The sequence below is a fragment of the Haplochromis burtoni genome, unplaced genomic scaffold (genome assembly GCF_018398535.1).
Source record: "Haplochromis burtoni strain Fernald_Lab_line unplaced genomic scaffold, NCSU_Asbu1 Contig_43, whole genome shotgun sequence".
Taxonomy (NCBI): Eukaryota; Metazoa; Chordata; class Actinopteri; order Cichliformes; family Cichlidae; genus Haplochromis; species Haplochromis burtoni.
In genome coordinates, this window is record NW_024582404.1 from 1197667 (window position 1) to 1217483 (window position 19817).

At 40.4% G+C, this 19817-nt stretch overlaps 2 protein-coding genes across 3 annotated transcripts in view; both read left to right on the plus strand.

Annotated features, from left to right (window-relative positions):
- The window catches only part of cfap299 (cilia and flagella associated protein 299), an 83839-nt gene extending 73428 nt beyond the window's left edge, over positions 1-10411 (plus strand). For both annotated transcript variants that reach the window (XM_042220107.1, XM_014333484.2), the window contains exons 5-6: positions 3975-4104; positions 6350-10411. In XM_042220107.1, the coding sequence (XP_042076041.1) occupies positions 3975-4104; positions 6350-6442 (223 nt within the window). In that variant the 3' untranslated portion in view covers positions 6443-10411. The remainder of the gene's footprint in view (positions 1-3974; positions 4105-6349) is intronic.
- Positions 10412-10977: 566 nt separating this feature from the next.
- On the plus strand, positions 10978-19788 carry bmp3 (bone morphogenetic protein 3). Its single transcript, XM_005921968.3, has 3 exons — positions 10978-11649; positions 12941-13863; positions 16803-19788. Exons 1-3 carry the CDS (start codon positions 11373-11375, stop codon positions 16992-16994), a joined length of 1392 nt encoding a protein of 463 aa, XP_005922030.1. The 5' UTR covers positions 10978-11372; the 3' UTR covers positions 16995-19788.
- The last annotated feature ends 29 nt before the right edge of the window (positions 19789-19817 follow it).

Sequence of the window (19817 nt, forward strand, 5' to 3'; positions counted from 1 at the left end):
CCATCATAATATAACTCGTCTCAGATTTATACTCAGACTTCTCCCTGAGCTCCATCTTTGTAGTTGGACCACAATCTGCTGTTGGGGACCAGCCAAGGCTCAGTAAAGCAAGCTTTGGGTACTCGGTGTGACATGGAGTTGTGTTGCTAATTATGCCAATTGTTAATGATAAAAACCACTAAAAACTAGTGCTGTTTGAAGATTTTGAAAACTTGTTGATGCAGTTGTGTTTTCTGGGATTCTGGGATTATTTGCTTGTTTAGAATTTTTAATTTTTTTTAAAAATGTGCTGGGTCATTTTTGTAAGCAAGCTAGCTAATAGCCAGATGAAGGCAAGCTAAGGATTGGCTTTGATCCCTGAAGCCAACCAAACATTTCTTCATCTATCTAGTGCCCCATTCACATTCAGTAGAAAAATCTGTCGTTTTTCCTGCATGATGTTAACTAATGTTAGTTTACCTGCTAACACCGGAATAAATTTGACAAGCTTGAGTCGAGTATATTCATAACACCATAATTTTTTTTCTTTCAACATTGGGTGTAATGAGTGAGGGATAGATTTCACTGAGAAACTGCACACCCACAGGCTAGCAACTTGTGAATCACACAGAAAAGCACACTTGGTTTTATTCTCTTTCAAGGGGGCCCCATTACAATTGGGACCATAATTTACTAAATGAAAATTATATTTTGTATAAGACATTATTGAGACGATCGTTTACGGAGGTCACAGACAAAGACACTGAAAGAATGGAGGTTTACAGTACTTTCAGACCTACACATTTTACATATAACACAGACTAATTGTAAGTTACCCCAATGGCATACATGGCCAAGGCAACTTTTTTCAAACTCATGTGGAGTTTGTGTTGGAATCTGTGGGTACTGGGAGACACTGTGTCCAGTATATGTGCATTTTTTTAACACCAACATGGTATTTTAACAACAGCAAACCCTGTTTTTGGATTCTTGAACTGGTTAATGTTCTTAGCATGCATTCTGGTTTTATCCAGAACATTCACCAGTTTTCTTATGCAAAAATATTTGAAGGCCGATAGTTATTGTTAAGGCCTCAGGCTTGGAGAATAGTCAGAGACCTGGTTGCTAGGGTCACTTGGTATATTGCCCGACCACTTAGCAAGTGGTTGCTCGCTGTCATTGAGTGAAATCTGTTGCTAAGAGGGTTCTGATACAAAGCCTGCATGGGAGAAGCTGATTTGTCTCGCTGATTAACCATCTAGGGGTTGTATAACTTGAAAAAGCACCAGTTGCTACGCATTCTTCACAGCTTCACTATTACTTAGCGATAGGTTGGCAAGTGTTTGCAGTCAACAGTGTCTTCCATATCATAGTCACTGCTAACAACCATTCACAACCAGATGGGAATACTCATTTTTCCCTGCTGACCAGTGCTTGACAAATGGTTGCCAGCTGGTCTTATGAATGTGTGACTAAAGCCCAACATCACTGGATGTGGGTCATTGTGTGGTTAACATTTCTGGTCCATTGTTGAAATTTTTTTGTTTGTTAGCAAGTAAATAAGCTGAGCCAACATGGCTAATGTTGCTCATTGTTGGTGCTGTAGTGTCACAGATGAGAGGTAGAGCGAAGTGAGCATACTTTTTTTTACATTATATATATGTGTGTGTACTTACGTGACATGTATTAACACTTAAAAAATGTACCTTTGAGCTTCTCAAAGTAATATCACATTTCAGAGCAATCAAATACCAATTACAGTGTGTGCGATACAAAGAATACGTTTTAATACACAAATATGTTGTAAATTAAACACGTATTAAATCCAGACCGAGCATTGTAGCTCAGTCTGGCATCATTTAAGGTTAGTTTAGCTTTTTTTTTTTCTTTCTTTCACTAAAAAAAAAGTTTAACTAATTTTGAAATTTGTGCCTTTGTTTTACTTATTTCCATGCCTGGCTCGTCTCGATTGAAAGGCTGAGCTGAAACCAAATCCAACATGGGAACAATGCAGGACTCAACTCTATCATAATGAGATGTTTTCAACTCACAACCTCTCATATTTCATGTTAACAAAGGGTAATGATCTTCCAATTTTATGGCTAAAGGATGTTAACTTGATGTTTTATTCTTTTTTTTTAATCAGAAAGCGCTTTGCTTCCAAGACACTGCTTGAGAAGTGTTTCTTTGATCAATCATCTGAGAGGGTTAAATGCTACCTAAATGCATATTATGTAAAAATACTAATAAATCACAGCCTGAAGTTTATGCACATGCTTATCAAATTATCCTCACCTGCAAGTCCAAACATTTTGGTTCCTTTTGCTCCATCAAAAAGTTGCATATTCTTGTTCTGCTGTATCAGAAATAGCAGAAAACTTAAAAGCAGATCAGGATCCAGTCGGATGCTGTAAATTAATCAGTCATTTATTTTGGAATTCAGACCTGTCTTTGGTTTCACTTGGTTATTAGTCCCAGCTTTACTCTAATGCCTGGCTTGGCGAACCCACAAACAGCATCCCAGAGATCAAATTGGAAACAGACTTCTCGCTATTATAAAAGTTGCATTACTCTGCAGGTTGCTTTTCTTTCTTTTCTGTAAAACAGAGTTCTTTTATAACCTGTTGTTGAATAATAATATGATAATGGTGGCTGTGAAATGCTCTGAAATCCATCAATCTTTTTTATTCCTCATGGTAAGTCATGACCTCAAAGTGGTCCTTTTTCTTTATTTTAAGGCCTCCTGCTGCGTGAGCCTATAAAGAGAAATGTTCCACAAAAAAAGCAGAGGGTCGAGTAGCACGCACCACTAGGACTACGCAGCAGTCATTTCCTCCTAATAAAATCTTAGAAAGTAATGCAAAAAATGTTCTACTCTTCTTTTTTCTTTGTAACATATGAAGTCATTATTTGACAATTTAAGATAAAACGTATTACAGTGTTCTTGTCATGCAGAGATCACTCTCTGTGACTTTCCAATGCTGCTTTCAACTTTTGACTGTTTGATTCGATGATTATTTCTAGTAATGCTGCAAATATGCTGCCTAACCAATCTAAAAAAATGCCCAAATTAAAAAATTATTTACAGAGTTAGAGGAAAGATGTCATGCAGAAGAAATGGTCATGATGATTGTTTTCTGTTTGTTGTTGTTGTTTTTCATTTTAGTTCAGACCTGCATATTAGTTTTATTTTCCAAAAGAAAAGTCACGGCACTCCCCACCAAGTGCTATAAATTACCTCCTACATGCTTTAAAACTGTGTTTTAGTCACACAGGCTTAGAGACCAGTTGATGACCGCTTGACAAACGTCTTGGTCGATAGGGAAAAATTTGTATTCTCCCGCAGTACCCTCTTTGTGACCTTTTTCACCTAGTGACACCCAGCAGGTTCAGTCAACTACTCACAAGCAATCAGGAAATGCACCTTTCTTGCCTAGCCATTGAGGGTTTCCAGGATGTCTCCAGACATTTCTATGCACGGGTCTCTAAGCCTATGTGAATGAGATCTTAAGCACTATGCTTGTGCAGCTTCAAAGCAACAACAGAAGCCCAAAAGGACAGTGAGTAGAATGGAAAACACTGGTTCATAAGTTACATTCCCACACTTTGTCACTTCAAAAAGTGCCAGATGTTCTTCTGCCTTTCCAAAAAAAAAAAATACTTCCTGAGATACCTTTGCTCCCAAAAATGATCATCACTAAAGTGGATTCAGGTGGTTTATGGATAATGCCAGCCCTTTTGGTTTTCTTTAAGACACTTAAACATGATGGTAGCTGTGCCATCATGTTTAAGTTGGAGTCATCTTCCACTGTCCGCACAGGCATCGGCTGCTGCCAAGCTTGCAACATTTTCCAGCTGGCCTCAGGGAAAACCAGTGGTATATCAGTGCAGCAGTAACCCCGTGTGATTATATAAAATCCTTATATAAAGGATATTCAAGCTTTAAATAAAATGACCCCAATCATCTTACATTTATTGTTGCCTCTTTTTTACAGCTACTACAACTGGAAGACGCAAGTGTCCACTTCCAACTCGAGCCCAAACTTTGAGGTGATTTATGACGACCCTAACGGCCTTCTCTTTAAGAACAAGAGGGACAAAAAGATTCTGAATTTGGACCCTTTGGTAGGTTTTTGTGTTGCTGTTGTTATTGTCCTGCTTTGGTTTTAAAACCTAGGGAGACAAATGGTGCTGCTAATTAGACCGGGTCACCTGTTCCATCGCAGTAAAAATGTCTCAGGGGAGCAAAAAAGGGCTTTAGGGAGAAGGCTCTTTTCTAAATTCTTTTTGCTGCACAACGGACTGCTTCTGAAAACAGATTTTGTTGTCCTTTTGGCTCAGATGACTGTGATGCACCTCCAATATCCTGATCCTTTCCTCTCTTGTTACCTTTAACACCTTTTACTTTGTTGCACCATTTTAACGAACTGCAAATGTTCCAAAGAAAATCGCTTATTTTTTAACTAGTCACAAGTTACTTCAGAGACTGCACTCTCAGAGAAGAGGTTGGGGAGACAGAGAGAGATAAAGAAATCAGTGGGAGGGAAAGATATTTGTGTTCCACCTGCACAAAGAAGGGAGGATCAAGTGGTCGAGACAGGTGCTTCCTCTACACTCAAAGGCTGACAGGGGCCCTGGAAGAATAACGACTCCCTAATGTTTTTTTCTCTCCAGTTTCCTTCTTTGCTGGGGGGTAGGGAAGTAGTTGGTGGGGCTGAACTATTTTGAAATTGCAGACAGAGCTGTGGGGACTGCGTTTTTGAGGCCAAGCGCCAAAATGGCAGCACAGTGTTCTAGCTGTGGTCGAGCACCGCCCCAACCAGGCTGTCTATTAAAAACACAAGCGAAGGCATTGGGAGCCAGACACAGCAAACCACCCGTGTGCCCAGAACCCAGCTCAGCTCAGCCTAGATTGGCTCGACACGGAGCAGCACAGAACCATCCGGCCTTTAACCCGCCATGAGCTCACTAGCTGCTCATGTGGCCTTAGAGCCACCAGAGAACCTTCCAAAATCAAAGCTCACATCAACTCATTTGGGGTGGCTTGTTTGTTTTTCTGCCTTTGTCATTCCATGACCGCTTTTCTATCCCTGCCAGAAAGTGGGTTGGGGTGGAGGGGTTGTCATTTTTCAGTTATGACAATGGCTTGATTGGCTTGGCAAAGTAAAAGTTAGAGAGAAAAAAAACCCTTGATGCTCAAATTTGAAGAACAGGGTAAGCTGACATGAATTTAAATGTGAGTGTTAATGACACTGTTTGGTTTCTATAACATTTGAGAAAAAAAAGATGCTTGGCCTTAAGCAGCATTTCCCATTATCTCTCACTGTGTCTGTGACATCAAGTTTATTGGCTTATTTTTATTGATGCTCTTTTGAACTTGCAGAGGAAGACTGTCTCAGTTATTAGGACACCCACAAGTGTGGCTTAGGTAAAAGTGTAAATTGAGTGTAATGGTTCGCTATGGTTCCGTTCCCTCCAGAAGCTTTTGACACACTTAGCCTGAAATAAATGTTCCCAGCTGGTAGTGGCTTCACATCTTAGTGGTGGGGCTGTGTCAGCTTTGACAGCCAAAGTAACACAAAACATCTTGGAAAATGAACAGTTACAGTCACTGTCAAATTATGCAGCACTTGGCCTCCTCTTTAATATACCTGCTATTATAAAGAGGTGTGCTCTAGAGATGTGCGGTTTTGTTTAATTGCTAACATACTCTCTCTGTGGCAGCTGTCACATTTTCAGTATGGTGATATTTTTAATTTAACACTGAAACTAATATTTCCATGCACTGGAAAGCTATCTTTGGTATTTCTAAAACCACCGATAATAGCAACTCTGTATTTATTTGAAGATTTTAGCTTCTTTCAGCTCACAGTTTTGGTTCTAAATGATGCAGGTTTGATGCAGAAAAAAGTAATAAAGATGATGTTTAAAAAGTCTCATGAATTCACCTTTTTTGTTCTAAAAAAACAGAAAACTTTAAACTAAACAACTAAACAAGACTTGAATAAATTGAGATCATAAATTTGTACAGAAAGTCCTTAATAATGTCATAAATCAAGTGACAGGTAGGGGCCTTTTCTTATAGACTTCTATAGAATCTGACTCCTTGTCTAATGCCCCCTGCTGGCCATTAGAGAGAGTGCAGATTTTAGAGTTGTCCACATTGGCTTCACTTTTACAGACGGAAGCTACATCCATCTTTTCTTATACAGCTTCTGAAAACATGTCTTGAGATCTTGAAAATTCATGAGACCAGTCGAAAACATCACAAATGTTTAGTTCTTTGCTTTGCGTTTGAATGCACGATTGTAGACTGTAGACAGCACTACCCCCAAACAAGCACCACTAACTTCTCTGTGCTGGGTTTCAGTCTGGTCCTGGCGAGGACTCCAACAGGACATTCCTGCAGTCGGACATCTACATCCATGTTGTCATCTACGACCACAACGTCAGGACAGTCTAAGCTTCACAGGCCGTCGCCAACACTTGCATACATATGGCACGTATTGGAGAGCACTGGAAGCCTCTAATTTGACTGAGTTGCTGTAGTTGGACTATCATTTACACTGTTCCCCTCATATCATGCATGCCATCTGGGTGGAGGTGTTGTAGTGGAGAAAAAAAGGCTTTAAACTGAGGAATCCCAGAGGATGAAGTTGATGGACTCGTGTGTCAACTTGGAAGTTTCTTTGCAAATACTCTGGGGTTTTATGTCTAACTTTGGCCTTAAATTGTTCCATCCAGGTCGGGATTGACTGTGCTTTTGGCACTTACCCAAGCAAGCAGAGTTAGTTAGGGGCAAGAACCTGCTCAGAGACCCCAGGCTCGTATCATCATTTGGTCTGGCATGTTTTGGGCTGTTTGTCTAAACAAATTAAAGGCGTAAGAGCTTTGAAAGATGATGGGGGTTGCTTTCATGTCCTCCCTCAGGCTGCGGTAGCTCCAATTGGACTGGAAGAGTGGGTAATGGGCTTAAAGCATTCCGTATGTTTCCAGATGCAAGGCACACGTTACGGGACATCAAAGTGCCCTATCATTTACATATTAGTCATTCACTATGACATTTTTTAATTATTTTCTCAGAGGGCTTTTGGTAACTTAAATCCCTTTAATTTCAGGATTATTATTTGGTTTTTGTAACAGTATCTAAATCTAGAAGTTGAGCCTTTATTAGTTCATAAATTTGCTTTCTGTACATTCTGCTGACTCAATGTCTCTGCATGTAGAAAATTTGGGGGGATAGCAGTAATGCTGCTTCTCAGACTTATCTACCTCTGTTTATTGTGTTTAGTCCTTTTTTGGACTAAACACGTTCACTGGGCGAGATTTAGGGTGCACCTTGGACAGGTCATCAGTCCGTCACAGGCCTAACAGAGGGACAGTCAACCACACACTCTCACATCCACACCTACAGCCAATTTGGAGTCACCAATTAACCTAACTAGCAAGTCTGAGGGTAGAAGACTACCCAGAGGACACCCGTGCAGGCACAGTGATATGCAAACTCCACACAGAGAGGCCTCAGCCAGCCAGGAGATTCAAATCAGGAACCTACCAAAGGTAAGTAACAAATAATGAACACATTAAATCTTAGTTAATTAATCCAGACATGCACGCATAAATAAATAAATGGCTAGGGGTTAGGATTGGGGTTTTATGAGTGGCTGTTCTGAACCTGCATCTGAACATTTATCTGCTGCACAGACGTGCAAGTGATATCAATCTTTTCATCTAAATCAAATAAGCTTATTTCCTTAACTGCTGAGCCTTTAAGCTCACACTGTCACCTCCACATTTATCTCGCCTTTATATTAATTTTCTCATTACTAATCTATCACCTGTTTTTCCCCTGAAAGTCACAAGCTTCAAACAAATTAGTTCATTCTAATACAAATGTCTAATGTTTCTCATCTGGCTTGATACCAGAGAAGCCTTCCACTTGCTGCATCTGTTTGTTTTCACCGAATTGGACCCTGTTGTCCTCATTGAAATAATATGTGCGGTGACAAGGCTATTTGGGCTGTGGTTCTGTAAAAACTGGGGTTAGGGAAATGACGGTCTGGTTTGGGGTTGTTAATCATTACTGTTCTTTCGTTTTTCCTTCCCTTTTTTAAAGACGATAGGAGTTCTGGGCCTGTTTTTGTGGTTATCGTGAGCAAAGCTGGTGAAAAGTCTGATGGAGTTATAAAAGTGACACAGATGGGAATGTAGGATATGCCTATTTTCAGTCTTTAACATGTTTTCGTGCAGTTTTATGTATTTTTTTTATCATCTATTTGTGGTTGCTGGTGTGTAAACTGATCTTAAACTGTTTTTTTGTTTCTTGCTGTAACTACAACCTAAGTAGCAGAAGTATATTCAGACCTGGTTTCTCTGTTGACTGCCTTGTTGAACAGCATATTTAACCTGAGTGCAGGGCATGTTGTAATTGAGAAACCTTCCACCTGCCGATCTCACTACTTGGTTATTTGTTGTTGTTTTTTCTGTTTTCAGTTTGGAGATTTTTTTGTAATTGTATTTGGAAATGAGAAGTCAGGCAGCAAATGAACACTTCACCCTCATCTACAGCTGTTTAGGTTTACAGGCCACGGCTCATTTATGTGGCCAGGTAATGGCGATGGAACTGGCTGCTTTATTCTCTCTCCCACCCTGAAAGTTGCATCAGTCATTCCAAATACCTTCCAATGAAAACAGCAGATGTGCACAAGACGGGAAAAAGGCCATCTAAAACAAACAGGCAAACAAGTGCACTGCATCTGAAATGCACTGGTTGTTCTTTGAATGCCTTACCTCTGTAGAAGACAGCATTTAAAACGATTACTGGAATCCACCCAGATCATGTGTCTGCAAACAGGGATGATTTCACGATAAAGTCCAGGTTAAACAGTAATATTCCCCTTCATTTCCTTTATTGGGCTTTTAAGCTGTTGGGGTTTTAACTGAAGCGTTAAAACCCCTAATGTTAAAACATTAGTTAGAGGTCTGACTTGCCCCTAATATGCACAACTTGAGTCAAAGAGGTGGATTCAGACTGCAGCAGAGGCACGATTCAGTCTTTTCTATGAAACAAGCTCAGTTTCACCTCAGTTTGATGTCTTTTTGTGTAGTTTTCACTCACAGATCATTGTGTTTGACATCTCATTACCTACAACCTTATGATTAATAGATTAATATTGGCATGCAGATATTACAATAACCATGTGAATCTACTGATAGCTGCTGACATGCAAAAATAAATTCCAAATTAAATCCTAAGCTAAATTACAGCGCTTTCACTTTCAAACACACAACCACTTTTTACCCCTCAGCCAAAAAGGCTGATGGGTTATTGTTGTCACCCGTTGGATGGGCGAGTGGGCAGCGTAGACACCCAAGTTTTTGAATGCGCTAACTTGAGAAGGATGTCACCTGTACAAAAATACAAACCCAATAAAAATGTCTAATTGGCAGAGGTGTGGCCTAGCAGACTTCTGCTGATTGGAGCCGCCTGTGTTGTTATACCTAAAAGCCTTTCTGTACAATTGTTAACGAAGGGTGAAACTATCGAGACCAAAACCAGGTTCAAAACATCTGTTTTAATGCTATAGATTTGGGAATGTTATACAAATATACGAGATTGACTCACTTTTGGGGCCAGTCTCAAGTGGCCACAACTGGAACTGCAGTTTCTGACACTTCATGTTGGCTTTATTTTCAGAACTGACTTCGGGTGTTAACATACAAAAAAATAGTAGATTTAAACTAAATATTATAGCTGAAGTGTTGTTGAAACAAATGTTTCAATCTATAAAGTCATGGTTTTGCAAAGCTTTTTTCTATCTAGAACATCAGCTTCGATGTACCAAGTATACTTTATAATTTGAAGTGTCTTTCAGCACAGGAGTCAATTAATTGGTTTTTCATTGGATAGTTAAATACCACGGGCACCGTTGTTAAAACTCACCAGTTCAACAGTCACGGACATACATGTTGAATTTGACCATTTGTAAGTTCCTTTACTTGAATAAGTTTTCTTTTCCTTTGACAACTGTTTTATTATTGAGGGCAGTAATACTCTTAATCACTGTCCACTTTAGGGACTGGCTCACAGTTAAATCCAGAGTTGTCCAACATCCAACTTACAATGTGCTAAATGATCAGGCCCCGTCATATCTTAAAGACCTCATATTATCTCATATCCCAATAGAGCACTTTGCTCTCTGAGTGCAGGCCTGCTTGTGGTTCCTAGAGTTTCCAAAAGTAGAATGGAAGGCAGAGCCTTCACGCTCCTCTCCTGATGCTTCTTGCTTATCTGGTAGCAGCTGAAGACGTTAAAGTCATTCAGCCTGTTGACTGCTATGAAAGACATGGCATGCTAATATTATTGCCATCAGATGTCCAAGGGCGGGGAAATGCCCTAATCATTTCCTCCCGAGTGCCCCTGAAAGAGGACCAGTGGTGGGGGGGACTGCAGGCCGACTGGGTGGGGTGTTCAAACTCCGCCTGATGGGCTGTTTGGGGGGAAGGCGGGGAACAGTATGCATCCGGATCGGACTGTGATGGTACAGGATGTGTGTGCTTAACTCCATTGAACTAAACTAAGTAGGGAAGAAAGCCTTTAATGCCGACAATAAGCCGCTTCATTCAGCAGCGCGGCCCGGACGCGCAGCTCTGCGGAGTAGAAATTGCGCACGGAGGGGCTGTTCTCTGGCAGCAGTTTAGGTGTTGAAATCAGTTCAATAAACCTCTGGAATGTCGTTTAGTAAAATATTTTCACGCTCTCCGTCTCGAGTCAACCGACAAAACACGCCCCCTTCGGCTCTTGATAACGAGATAATTCGAGATAATTTGTCCCCAGGCTGAATGTGCGTAGAAGTATTTTGAACAGGAAACTCTCTCTCTCTCTCCCCCTCTCTCTCCGAGGGTGAGCATGTGTACGTGTGTGTGCGCAGTGTGTGTGTGAGAGAAAGGAGAGAGGAATACCCAGCTGGTCCCACAAGCCCTATAATACCAAGCACAACATGCTTTACCTTCAATGAAAGCTGAGACTGAGGGACGGTTGACTGCTGGACCTGAAATCAGCTTAGAGTCGGAGAGGCGCAGTTTTTCTCCTTCTGCTTTCTCACACCTCATCCTGCGCGCCGGAACCTTTTTATCATTATTATTTTTATCTTTTTACTGACTTCATTTACTGACTCAAACACATTTAGACCTGCAACTTATCAAAAGTAGAGACAACTTGGATAACGCATCTTCCTCTCTTGTTGTGACCGGTGTCAAAGGTGATGGTGTCATTTTCTTGCAGAGGACTCAGGTGATGGTATGTGTTTCTGGAGATAGGGGCCACTTTCGGAAACGTGTTAGTTTTTCCACAGCTGTTATTTTTTCGTTTGCTACGTTTCCTTGCCTCGAACATGGCACTCTACTCTCGATTTGTGATCGTGCTGCTTTACGGATGGAGTTATTTGTGCGTTGGATTGTGCGCGATGCTGAAAACGGACAATATCCCCGAGAGACTAAAGGTGGATTTTACGCATTCGGTGGATAAAAAATACGCGACAAAAGAAGACCGGGATGCGCTTTTACAGGATACGATGACGGAGCACATGCAGATGCTTTACGCGAAGTACAACAGCGCTGGATTTCCCTTCAAGGACGGCAACACTGTTCGTAGTTTCAAAGCGCATTGGGGTATGTATCAAATGTTTTATGTCTATTAAGAACACCGACTTCTACCAGCATAGAAGTCAGTGACCGGCATGCGTTTTTGATGTTATATGTTTCCATTTTGCCTCAATCAGCTTGAATCACCTGCATAGTAAAAATGCAAATCGGCACATTTTTTCCATCTATAGATGAAAAACTTAAAGTGGAAAGAACATCTATAATATTGAGTAAGTCTTATTTTATAGAGCATAATGTAAAATTCGTTAAGACCGATGCCGTTCATGTGTGCGGAGCTGAAAAAGAAATACACCTGTTGATCCAGTAATGGAAATGTGAACAACCTGTTACGCATTCCTTTTGCCAGTAAGAGTAAAAGATTCGCATCAGATGGTGGCATGCAATTTAACATAGCTTGGCCGCACAACTGTTCACACCTTCAGATTTTACTGTCAGATAGTCTTGATAAATCTTCTCTCGAGCCAGCATCTGGCAGCTGCCCAGACTGCCTGAGCTGTAGCAGAGTTTGAGTTTCCACTGCAGCGAGCGCTAATGTCCTTTCAGCTGGAGCTTTTTTCCCCCCTCTTCTTCAGGTTCATTTATAGTAACTTTAATCCAATAAACCCTCAAGTGTTTACACTTCGCTGTGTTATTATCACTCGGACCATGGGGCGACCAGTTGCCACTTAGGGTTAAACTTTGTTAGATTACACTGCCTCCTGTCGCCCGGCTGCTGTATGGTATAGTATTAAAGGGCAGGTTCACCCAAATCACAAACATATTTCACGATTGATCCTCAGAAGAATTTGGCCATGCAGGAGTTTTTGGTTTTTGCTTGAAATTTCTGCTTTTATCCCAAAGCAGTGGAGATAAGTGGGAGTTTCTGCTATGCTGTTGCAAGCAATGACATGTTTAAAATGTTAAAGAAACCTTCTAAAGTACTGGTCTGTTCTTTCTTTACAGTGACAATTTTCTTTTTGATTGAAGCAATCCTCAAAATGAAAGCCTGTTAAAGCTTGGGTGAATTGTCCTGTGTCCTGCCGATCTTTAAAAATATTTTGTAATTAATGATTTTTTTAATACGTTTTTTAAAATCCCAAAATAATTCTATTGCATTAGGGTGAACAACTGTTTCATGACCTGAGCAAAAAAAGTGCACAACATAAGCCCGATGATGAAAACGCTGGACTAAAAAGAGGAAATACAAACATATAAATTATTATTACTAGCAGTAAAGTTTAGGAAAGGCCATGGTCAGTTTTGAAATGATGTGAACCGTGTTGCACTCTGTTCATGATATTACTCATTATATGCACAGGTACTATAAACAAGAAACAGCTGCAGATTTTCAACCTCACCTCCCTCACCAAATCAGAAGACATCCTGTCAGCTACTCTTCATTATTATATTGGAGACCTTCAGAACAGCACCCAGGGCTGCTCCAGGTCCAAAAGCTGCGCTCGCCATGGTCCCAGGAGGCACAGCCACATCCACATGGTCATCTGGAGCTTTGCATCTGTGGATAACAAGATGAGGACTCTTGGACATTTTCGGATCAATGTGTCCACCCTCTACAGGGACTTCATATCTTGGCAGTGGAAGGACATAACTCGTGTGGTCAACCAGGCCAAACACCACGACGAGCTGCTTATTGGGATTGAAGTGGCTTCACAAGGTTCCCAGCCGTGGAAGAAGCTCCTGTCAGACCGCTCACCCTACATCCTGGTCTATGCCAATGACTCTGCCATTTCAGAGCCTGAAAGTGTGGTAGCTACTCTCCAGAGGCCCCACTCAGTGAGAGGTGAGGGCTCCATTTCACACGGCTTCCATAAAGTGGGACTACAAGAGCAAAACGACACCGAAGGACAGCCGCAGCCCAGACACAGGCGCTCAGTGAATGTTCTCCTACCTTTGCAAAATAATGAACTTCCTGGTCCTGAGTACCCATATGAGACGACCGGCTGGGACGAGACAACTCCCTACGAACCATTTGAAAACAAGCAGGCACGCCGGCCGCGTAAAAAGACACGCAAGAATCAGCGGCATAAGATGCCCTTGCTACAGTTTGATGAGCAGACGATTAAAAAGGCACGAAAGAAGCAGTGGAACGAGCCCAGGAACTGCGCTCGGAGATACCTGAAAGTTGACTTTGCCGACATTGGATGGAGCGAATGGATTATATCGCCCAAGTCGTTTGATGCCTATTATTGCTCAGGGTCCTGCCAGTTCCCCATGCCAAAGGTGAGATTCAAAGCCCGGTAGCACCACACTATAGTGCTTTTAGACAGTACTAAAGGTGCCAAAGCAAAAAATTAGTGGGTTAGAGAAGGTAAAGCTCAGTACGGTGGCAATTATAGTATTTCTACCAATTAGCTATATGAAGAGGGAAAGCTGATCTTTGGTAGACTTCGTCATTATAGATGGGTCACTTGTGAGAGCTGGTTAAAGATGGAATTTTTTCTTTTTAAAGTGATCACAGCCTAAAATGGTAGCACTAATTCAATACTCTCTAGACAATACATCTGGGAACCTGTTTTTTGTTTTTTCACAACTGAAGATTATAAATAAACCAAAAACCAATGTTTTTTTTTTTTTTGTTAAATTTAGTTTTTGTTCGGTTTTGATATTAATAGTGCAGATAAAAGTTTTATGAAAGCAGTTTAGGCAACTTACAGGTGATCTGCAGGAGCAGAACTCTTTATATCCTCTACATGGGCAAAGAACCAAAGGGTGGTCCGAGGCAATAAAGTATGGCCATTAAAGATGGTGAATAATCTGCTAGCTGATTAAATTGGAGAAAACAAATCAGACCAACTGCTACGTAAGTACAAAAAACAGCGATAGCACATTTATTTCTGTCTGTAATGGAAAATTGTGATAGCTTAGCAAAGCAACATAGTTCTGCAGTATATAGATATTTAAAAAATTTGTAGTTATACATTTTGTGTCAGAGTCACTGACACGTAACCATGGAAGCCGGGTGTCATTCAGTATCGGCCAATGCTAGCCAGACTGCTAATTAACTGAACTTCCTGTCTCTACAGTTCACAGATTTAAAATCTATTTTCATTATGAAAAGAATGGGATTAACAAATGTCTCTTTAACATAGCTACAATAAATATGTGGCTAATGCTTAACCTCATCCGTTATACTGTCTCAGTTTTGAATGTTTGTAAGTGTTGGTCACCTGGGCTATTTTTCTCTCATTTAAACAACTGGCAATTTTCTAATATTTAAGAGCCACTAGAAACCACTCTCACTGCAATCTTATCATATTTTAAATACTGCAGAAATATGCGTGGTATTTTGCCCTAGATTCATGTGCTGTGTGAGGTTAACGTTAGCAATGCTAGCACCAGCAGCCCATCTTTGCAACTTTATCATTTGCAAGTCTCAGAGTGAATTTACTAATGGTTCTGAAAGGATGATGTCTATTTAGTTGCTATAATGAAAAGCAAATAATTTGTCTATCCAAGCAGAATTTGTGGAAGGAAAGAACATTTAACCATCTCCGTACTTGCAGAAATCCTTATGGCCTCCGCTCTGGCTGCCTGACAATAGTGAGCCCATTAGGTGGTCGTCCCCATACTTTTAAGCTAAAGTTAAATCCAGTAGCTTCTGTTTTTCCAGAGTAACTTTTTTGAAAACCATTTCTTTACATGGTGATTATTAATGATTCCTTATGACGCAGTCCTAAATGACAGTCATGCCTGCATAAGCAAATGATAAGAATAGTTGAAAGTTAGAGCCATCATTTTCTATACCAGCAGTGTACATTATTGGCTTGGCTTGGCGACCCCTGTAAGAATTGTTTGGCTCTGTAACTAAAGACTGCAGACATTAGTCTTTAACTTTTTTTTTCTTTTTTTTTTTGCAGTATGGTATACATTATGTAAATAGGACGGGCTACATTCAGATAGCAGTCTCTTTACTGCTTTGCATTAACTTAACATGGGTAAAATCAACCTCAGGGGTCCCTGCTATCTTTCTGTTTTATATAACAGGCAACAGTGGCAAGCCTTATGTCATTGGCTTTGATCTTCAACAGCAGGGTTAAAGTAGTTACAGTAGTTGTGCAGATAGTTCTTCATGCTTTTATCTTCAGATTGTATCTTTGTCTTTAAAGATGCACATCAGATGTAAATCTAGATTTAGCCCAAGCAGTCCTACTATATTAAACCTGCAGTAATAGTGAAGCTACAGATGTCACTCTAACATGCTTAGTAAGAAAACCGGCGTCCTCATAAACAGCTGGTTGACCTCCTCATCAAAATTCAATAAAAATGTTATTACCTAAAACAAACCAAGTATCTTGAATGAAGTATCTACAGAGGATAACGTTAAGCCTTTACACAGAAGATGGAAATAAGTGAGAGACACAAAAAAACATCTGCCTGATGTTAAACATCAACTTCCCTTTTAGCTCGTGGCACCGGTGATAAGATAACCACGCAGGTATTTTAAACATGGCCGGAATGCACGAGCTACATCCACTTAATTCATTAAGTCGGAGTCACAGGTCTTTGTAGTCGGAGGTAATTAGTCCCAGAAGTAGAGCCTAGGGCTTTTAAGGCAGCCGCCTCCCTCTCCTGCAGCTTTTCTGCTCAGCCTGTGCAGAAAACGTTGTCTCGTTTGTCAGGTTGAAGTTTTAGAAGCTTCTAAATAGCCATGATTAAAAGGGTGCACTTTTTTTTTTCCCTGTGGAGTGGTGTGGGAAGACTTCTATCGCTTACTAGTTCCTGTTGAGAATGAAGCAGCTGTGCAGGTGAACTGCTGGGCGTGTAGAACTTAAATTCAGACCCACAGATATTATATTATTCAGTGCTAGTTGCACTGAATAATATTGCTATGCCCTTGACAAATAAGATTATATATGATCTTAAATGGCAAATAGGAAAACTACATGTGCAGAACTTCAGCAACAAGTAAAGTTTGATATTGTTGAATTGGTTATAAATTTGGGGACGTTTTGAATGTCTTTTTTCTGCTTTCAAATATGTTCGGTAGAAGGAAAAATAAATGTACGTGTGAATATTTGCTATCACTCTGGGTTTCTGTGACTCTGGAAAACAAGGCCCAGCTTGTTAGAAACATGTCCTGTTGGCTCATCAAAAGTTCATAACTGTTTAACTTTTACTTTAAAATGACATTTATTTGCTCTTTTTTTTTTTTTTTTAAGGCTCTGAAGCCATCTAACCATGCCACCATCCAGAGCATAGTGCGGGCGGTGGGCGTCGTCCCAGGCATCCCCGAGCCGTGCTGTGTCCCCGAGAAAATGTCTTCCCTCAGCATCCTTTTCTTTGACGAGGACAAGAATGTGGTGCTGAAAGTCTACCCCAACATGACAGTAGATTCCTGCGCCTGTAGATAGTTTCTTTTTCCTCCCAGGCCTCATCGCACACACCTCGTGTCATAAAGAGAAGTAAAAAACAAACAAACAAAAAACCCCACATACAGCCATAAAGACGGTCTCTTCTCCTGTTCCTGCAGTCATACACTCACTCAGATACAAATAACAAGTGAATACAACTTCCCTTTTGCACTGGAGGAGAGCACTGCCTGTTGTTCCAGGTGACGATGTGACTGTCAGTGGGAAGAAATGGATCACGTGAGTTATCCTAGTAAAAGTTGTATTTTAAACGTATTTATCATCGCTGCTCAGTTATCAGTTGGGCGACGGCAGGGTGGATGCGATCATAAACCCACTATCAAGGCATACAAACACCAGCTGAGGCATAAAAGAGACACAAACTGAAGGAAAATATTCACTTTTCAGGAAAAACCAAAACGATCTTCATTTCAGCTGGTGCCCGTGGGAGGGCGAGGTGGTTGTACTCATCTTTCTCTCCTTCACAGCTTGAAGTTGTCACCTCCAGGTCACCTCTGCTCGCATTTGCATGGTTTTTGTTACTATGTGTAAGTATTTATGTCTGTACTATCACTGTGTTATTCACCATACGAGAATTTATTGTATCATTTTTTGGCTTGGCTGCTATAAAGGGTTATATTAGATTCCAAAGCCAGAATTGTGACGTAGACTTTTAGGTTGCTTTACATATTTATGTTTAACTCTGTTGTTGTACAGAACCAACCTTTTTTTTTTTTTTTTAGAGTTTATTATAGGTGGAAGAGTAAGCTACATTCATATGGTCTCCTCATTAACAGGGACATTCTGAGGCATGTTTTGCTTCTCCAAGAAAATGAAAAAGCTTCATGAGTGAACCTCGTAGGTGAGGCCAGATTAACTTGTTAGCATGAGGCCAGAACTGCAAAAATTAATGCTCAGTGAGAGGCAGCTGAAGGAGAAATATGTTTTTGACGTACTCTTCTGTTAGAAACTGATGGAAAGTGTTGCGTGAGGTCTCGGAGGTGGAGGTGGATAAAATTTCTGAAAAAGTAATTTGGCTGCCTTTAAAACCCAGCAGAAGATGGATTTTTGCAGGGGTGCAACTTCTGCTGGGACGTTTTTCTTCTCTGCGAAGCTCCGCTTCAAACTCAGTTACGTTCTGATCCGTTTCATGAAAACACCAGTATTACTGAGGACCAGAAACATGTGGGGCTCCGCTGTAGGCATTTGGGGGGAAGAGCTTTAGGACGGGCTGACAGCTTTAAGCCATTCATTCGTACAAATTGGTAGATGGCTTAAAATAAATGAACACTCCAACTATCAGGTCAAAATGAACTTTTTTCAGTGTTAAATTGAGCACAATTTGCAGTAAACTGCCTGCTACCAAACTTAGCAAATTAAGTTTTTATGATTCATTTAAATACTCTCCTCCCAAAATTTTATTCTCACAGGAAAAAATACATATGCAACTTTTTCTTTTTTACCTGTTTTCCCCCCAAAAAACCTCTTGAAGGTATAGGATATTGAAAGGTACCGCTACTCTGACTTTTACTTGGATTTCAGTTTCACCTTTGTGCTGTTTTTCAGCTTCAGGAAAAACAGAAAAGTGGTACTTGGTGCAAGCTACTAGCATCAGCTGGGTACAGTGGTGGCAGTAGAAAAAATGAGATGAAGCAAAAACAAGCTGTGCATTATTATGTCCTTTCTATTATTCACGTTTTGAGCAATATGACCGTCATTATTATTACTGTGTATTATTCTACAGAGTGGGTTTTACATAAATCATTAGAGGGGGTGTTATTCGAGTCAGATCAGCTACAAACAACAGGCACACCTGGAGGAGCAGTTAACATGTCGTAACCTTGCCTTGAGTTGTGCGTTATTGTCACAGTTCATAAAACCAAATATTTATTCAGAGCAAATAGACGTAATTATAGCAGCGTTTGTTTTTTTTTCTATACACTTGTACATTGCCTTTGTATATAGCTCACTCTACTACAATGATGCGTCTTTGAGATAGAAGTGCCTTTTTGAATGGGTGGATTTCTGCTTCACAAAAAGTTCGAGTTGATTCATCGTGAAGCTCAAGTCAAAGCAAGCAGCTGAGTATTTTTCTTATGGTACAAAATTGGCTCCAGAGTGAACATAGCGCGTATTCTTTTGTGGAATTTATTCTCAAATGTATTTCAAACCATTTTGATAATCCAGAGACATTTATTTTGTGTCAATACCCGAGGGCTGATTGTGTAACTTTCTATATTTTGTACTGACACGTTTTACAGTTTGTGCTTCCTCGTTTTGTGCCGACACGATTTTTAGAAATGCATGTTATAGAATGAAGTGGCTTCCTCCGTTGGTGCCAGTACAACTTTCCAGATGTGACGACTGCTGACGCATCACTTTTTGGATCCTTGCTTTTTCTGCATTTGTGACTCAACTTTCCGAGTATGAATCGGTGCAGTCATCTACAGCGCAGCGCATCGACCTTTACTTCACTGTTTCATCTTCTCGTGTAAATGTTGTGCTGTAGGTTAAACAAAGAAATGCCTGTACAATAAGCTTCATAAAATATATTTGTATATGGAAAAGGCCTTTAACATGCATCTATTTATTTTCTCTATGTTGCATATCTTGTAAAGGTGTGGTCTGGGAAAGGGGGGGCCGAAGCTCAGAAATGTCGATGGTCTTTATATCTGCGATGGACATTTGTCACTACTGACTAAAAGTGTGGTGAACTGTTTAAAGGTCTCCCTCTTCTGAGCTCGGACCCTCCTTCCAAAGCATTCAAAGAAATGAATAAAAGTATGCAAGAACAAAATCTATCAAGACTTTTATTGTATTTATTTT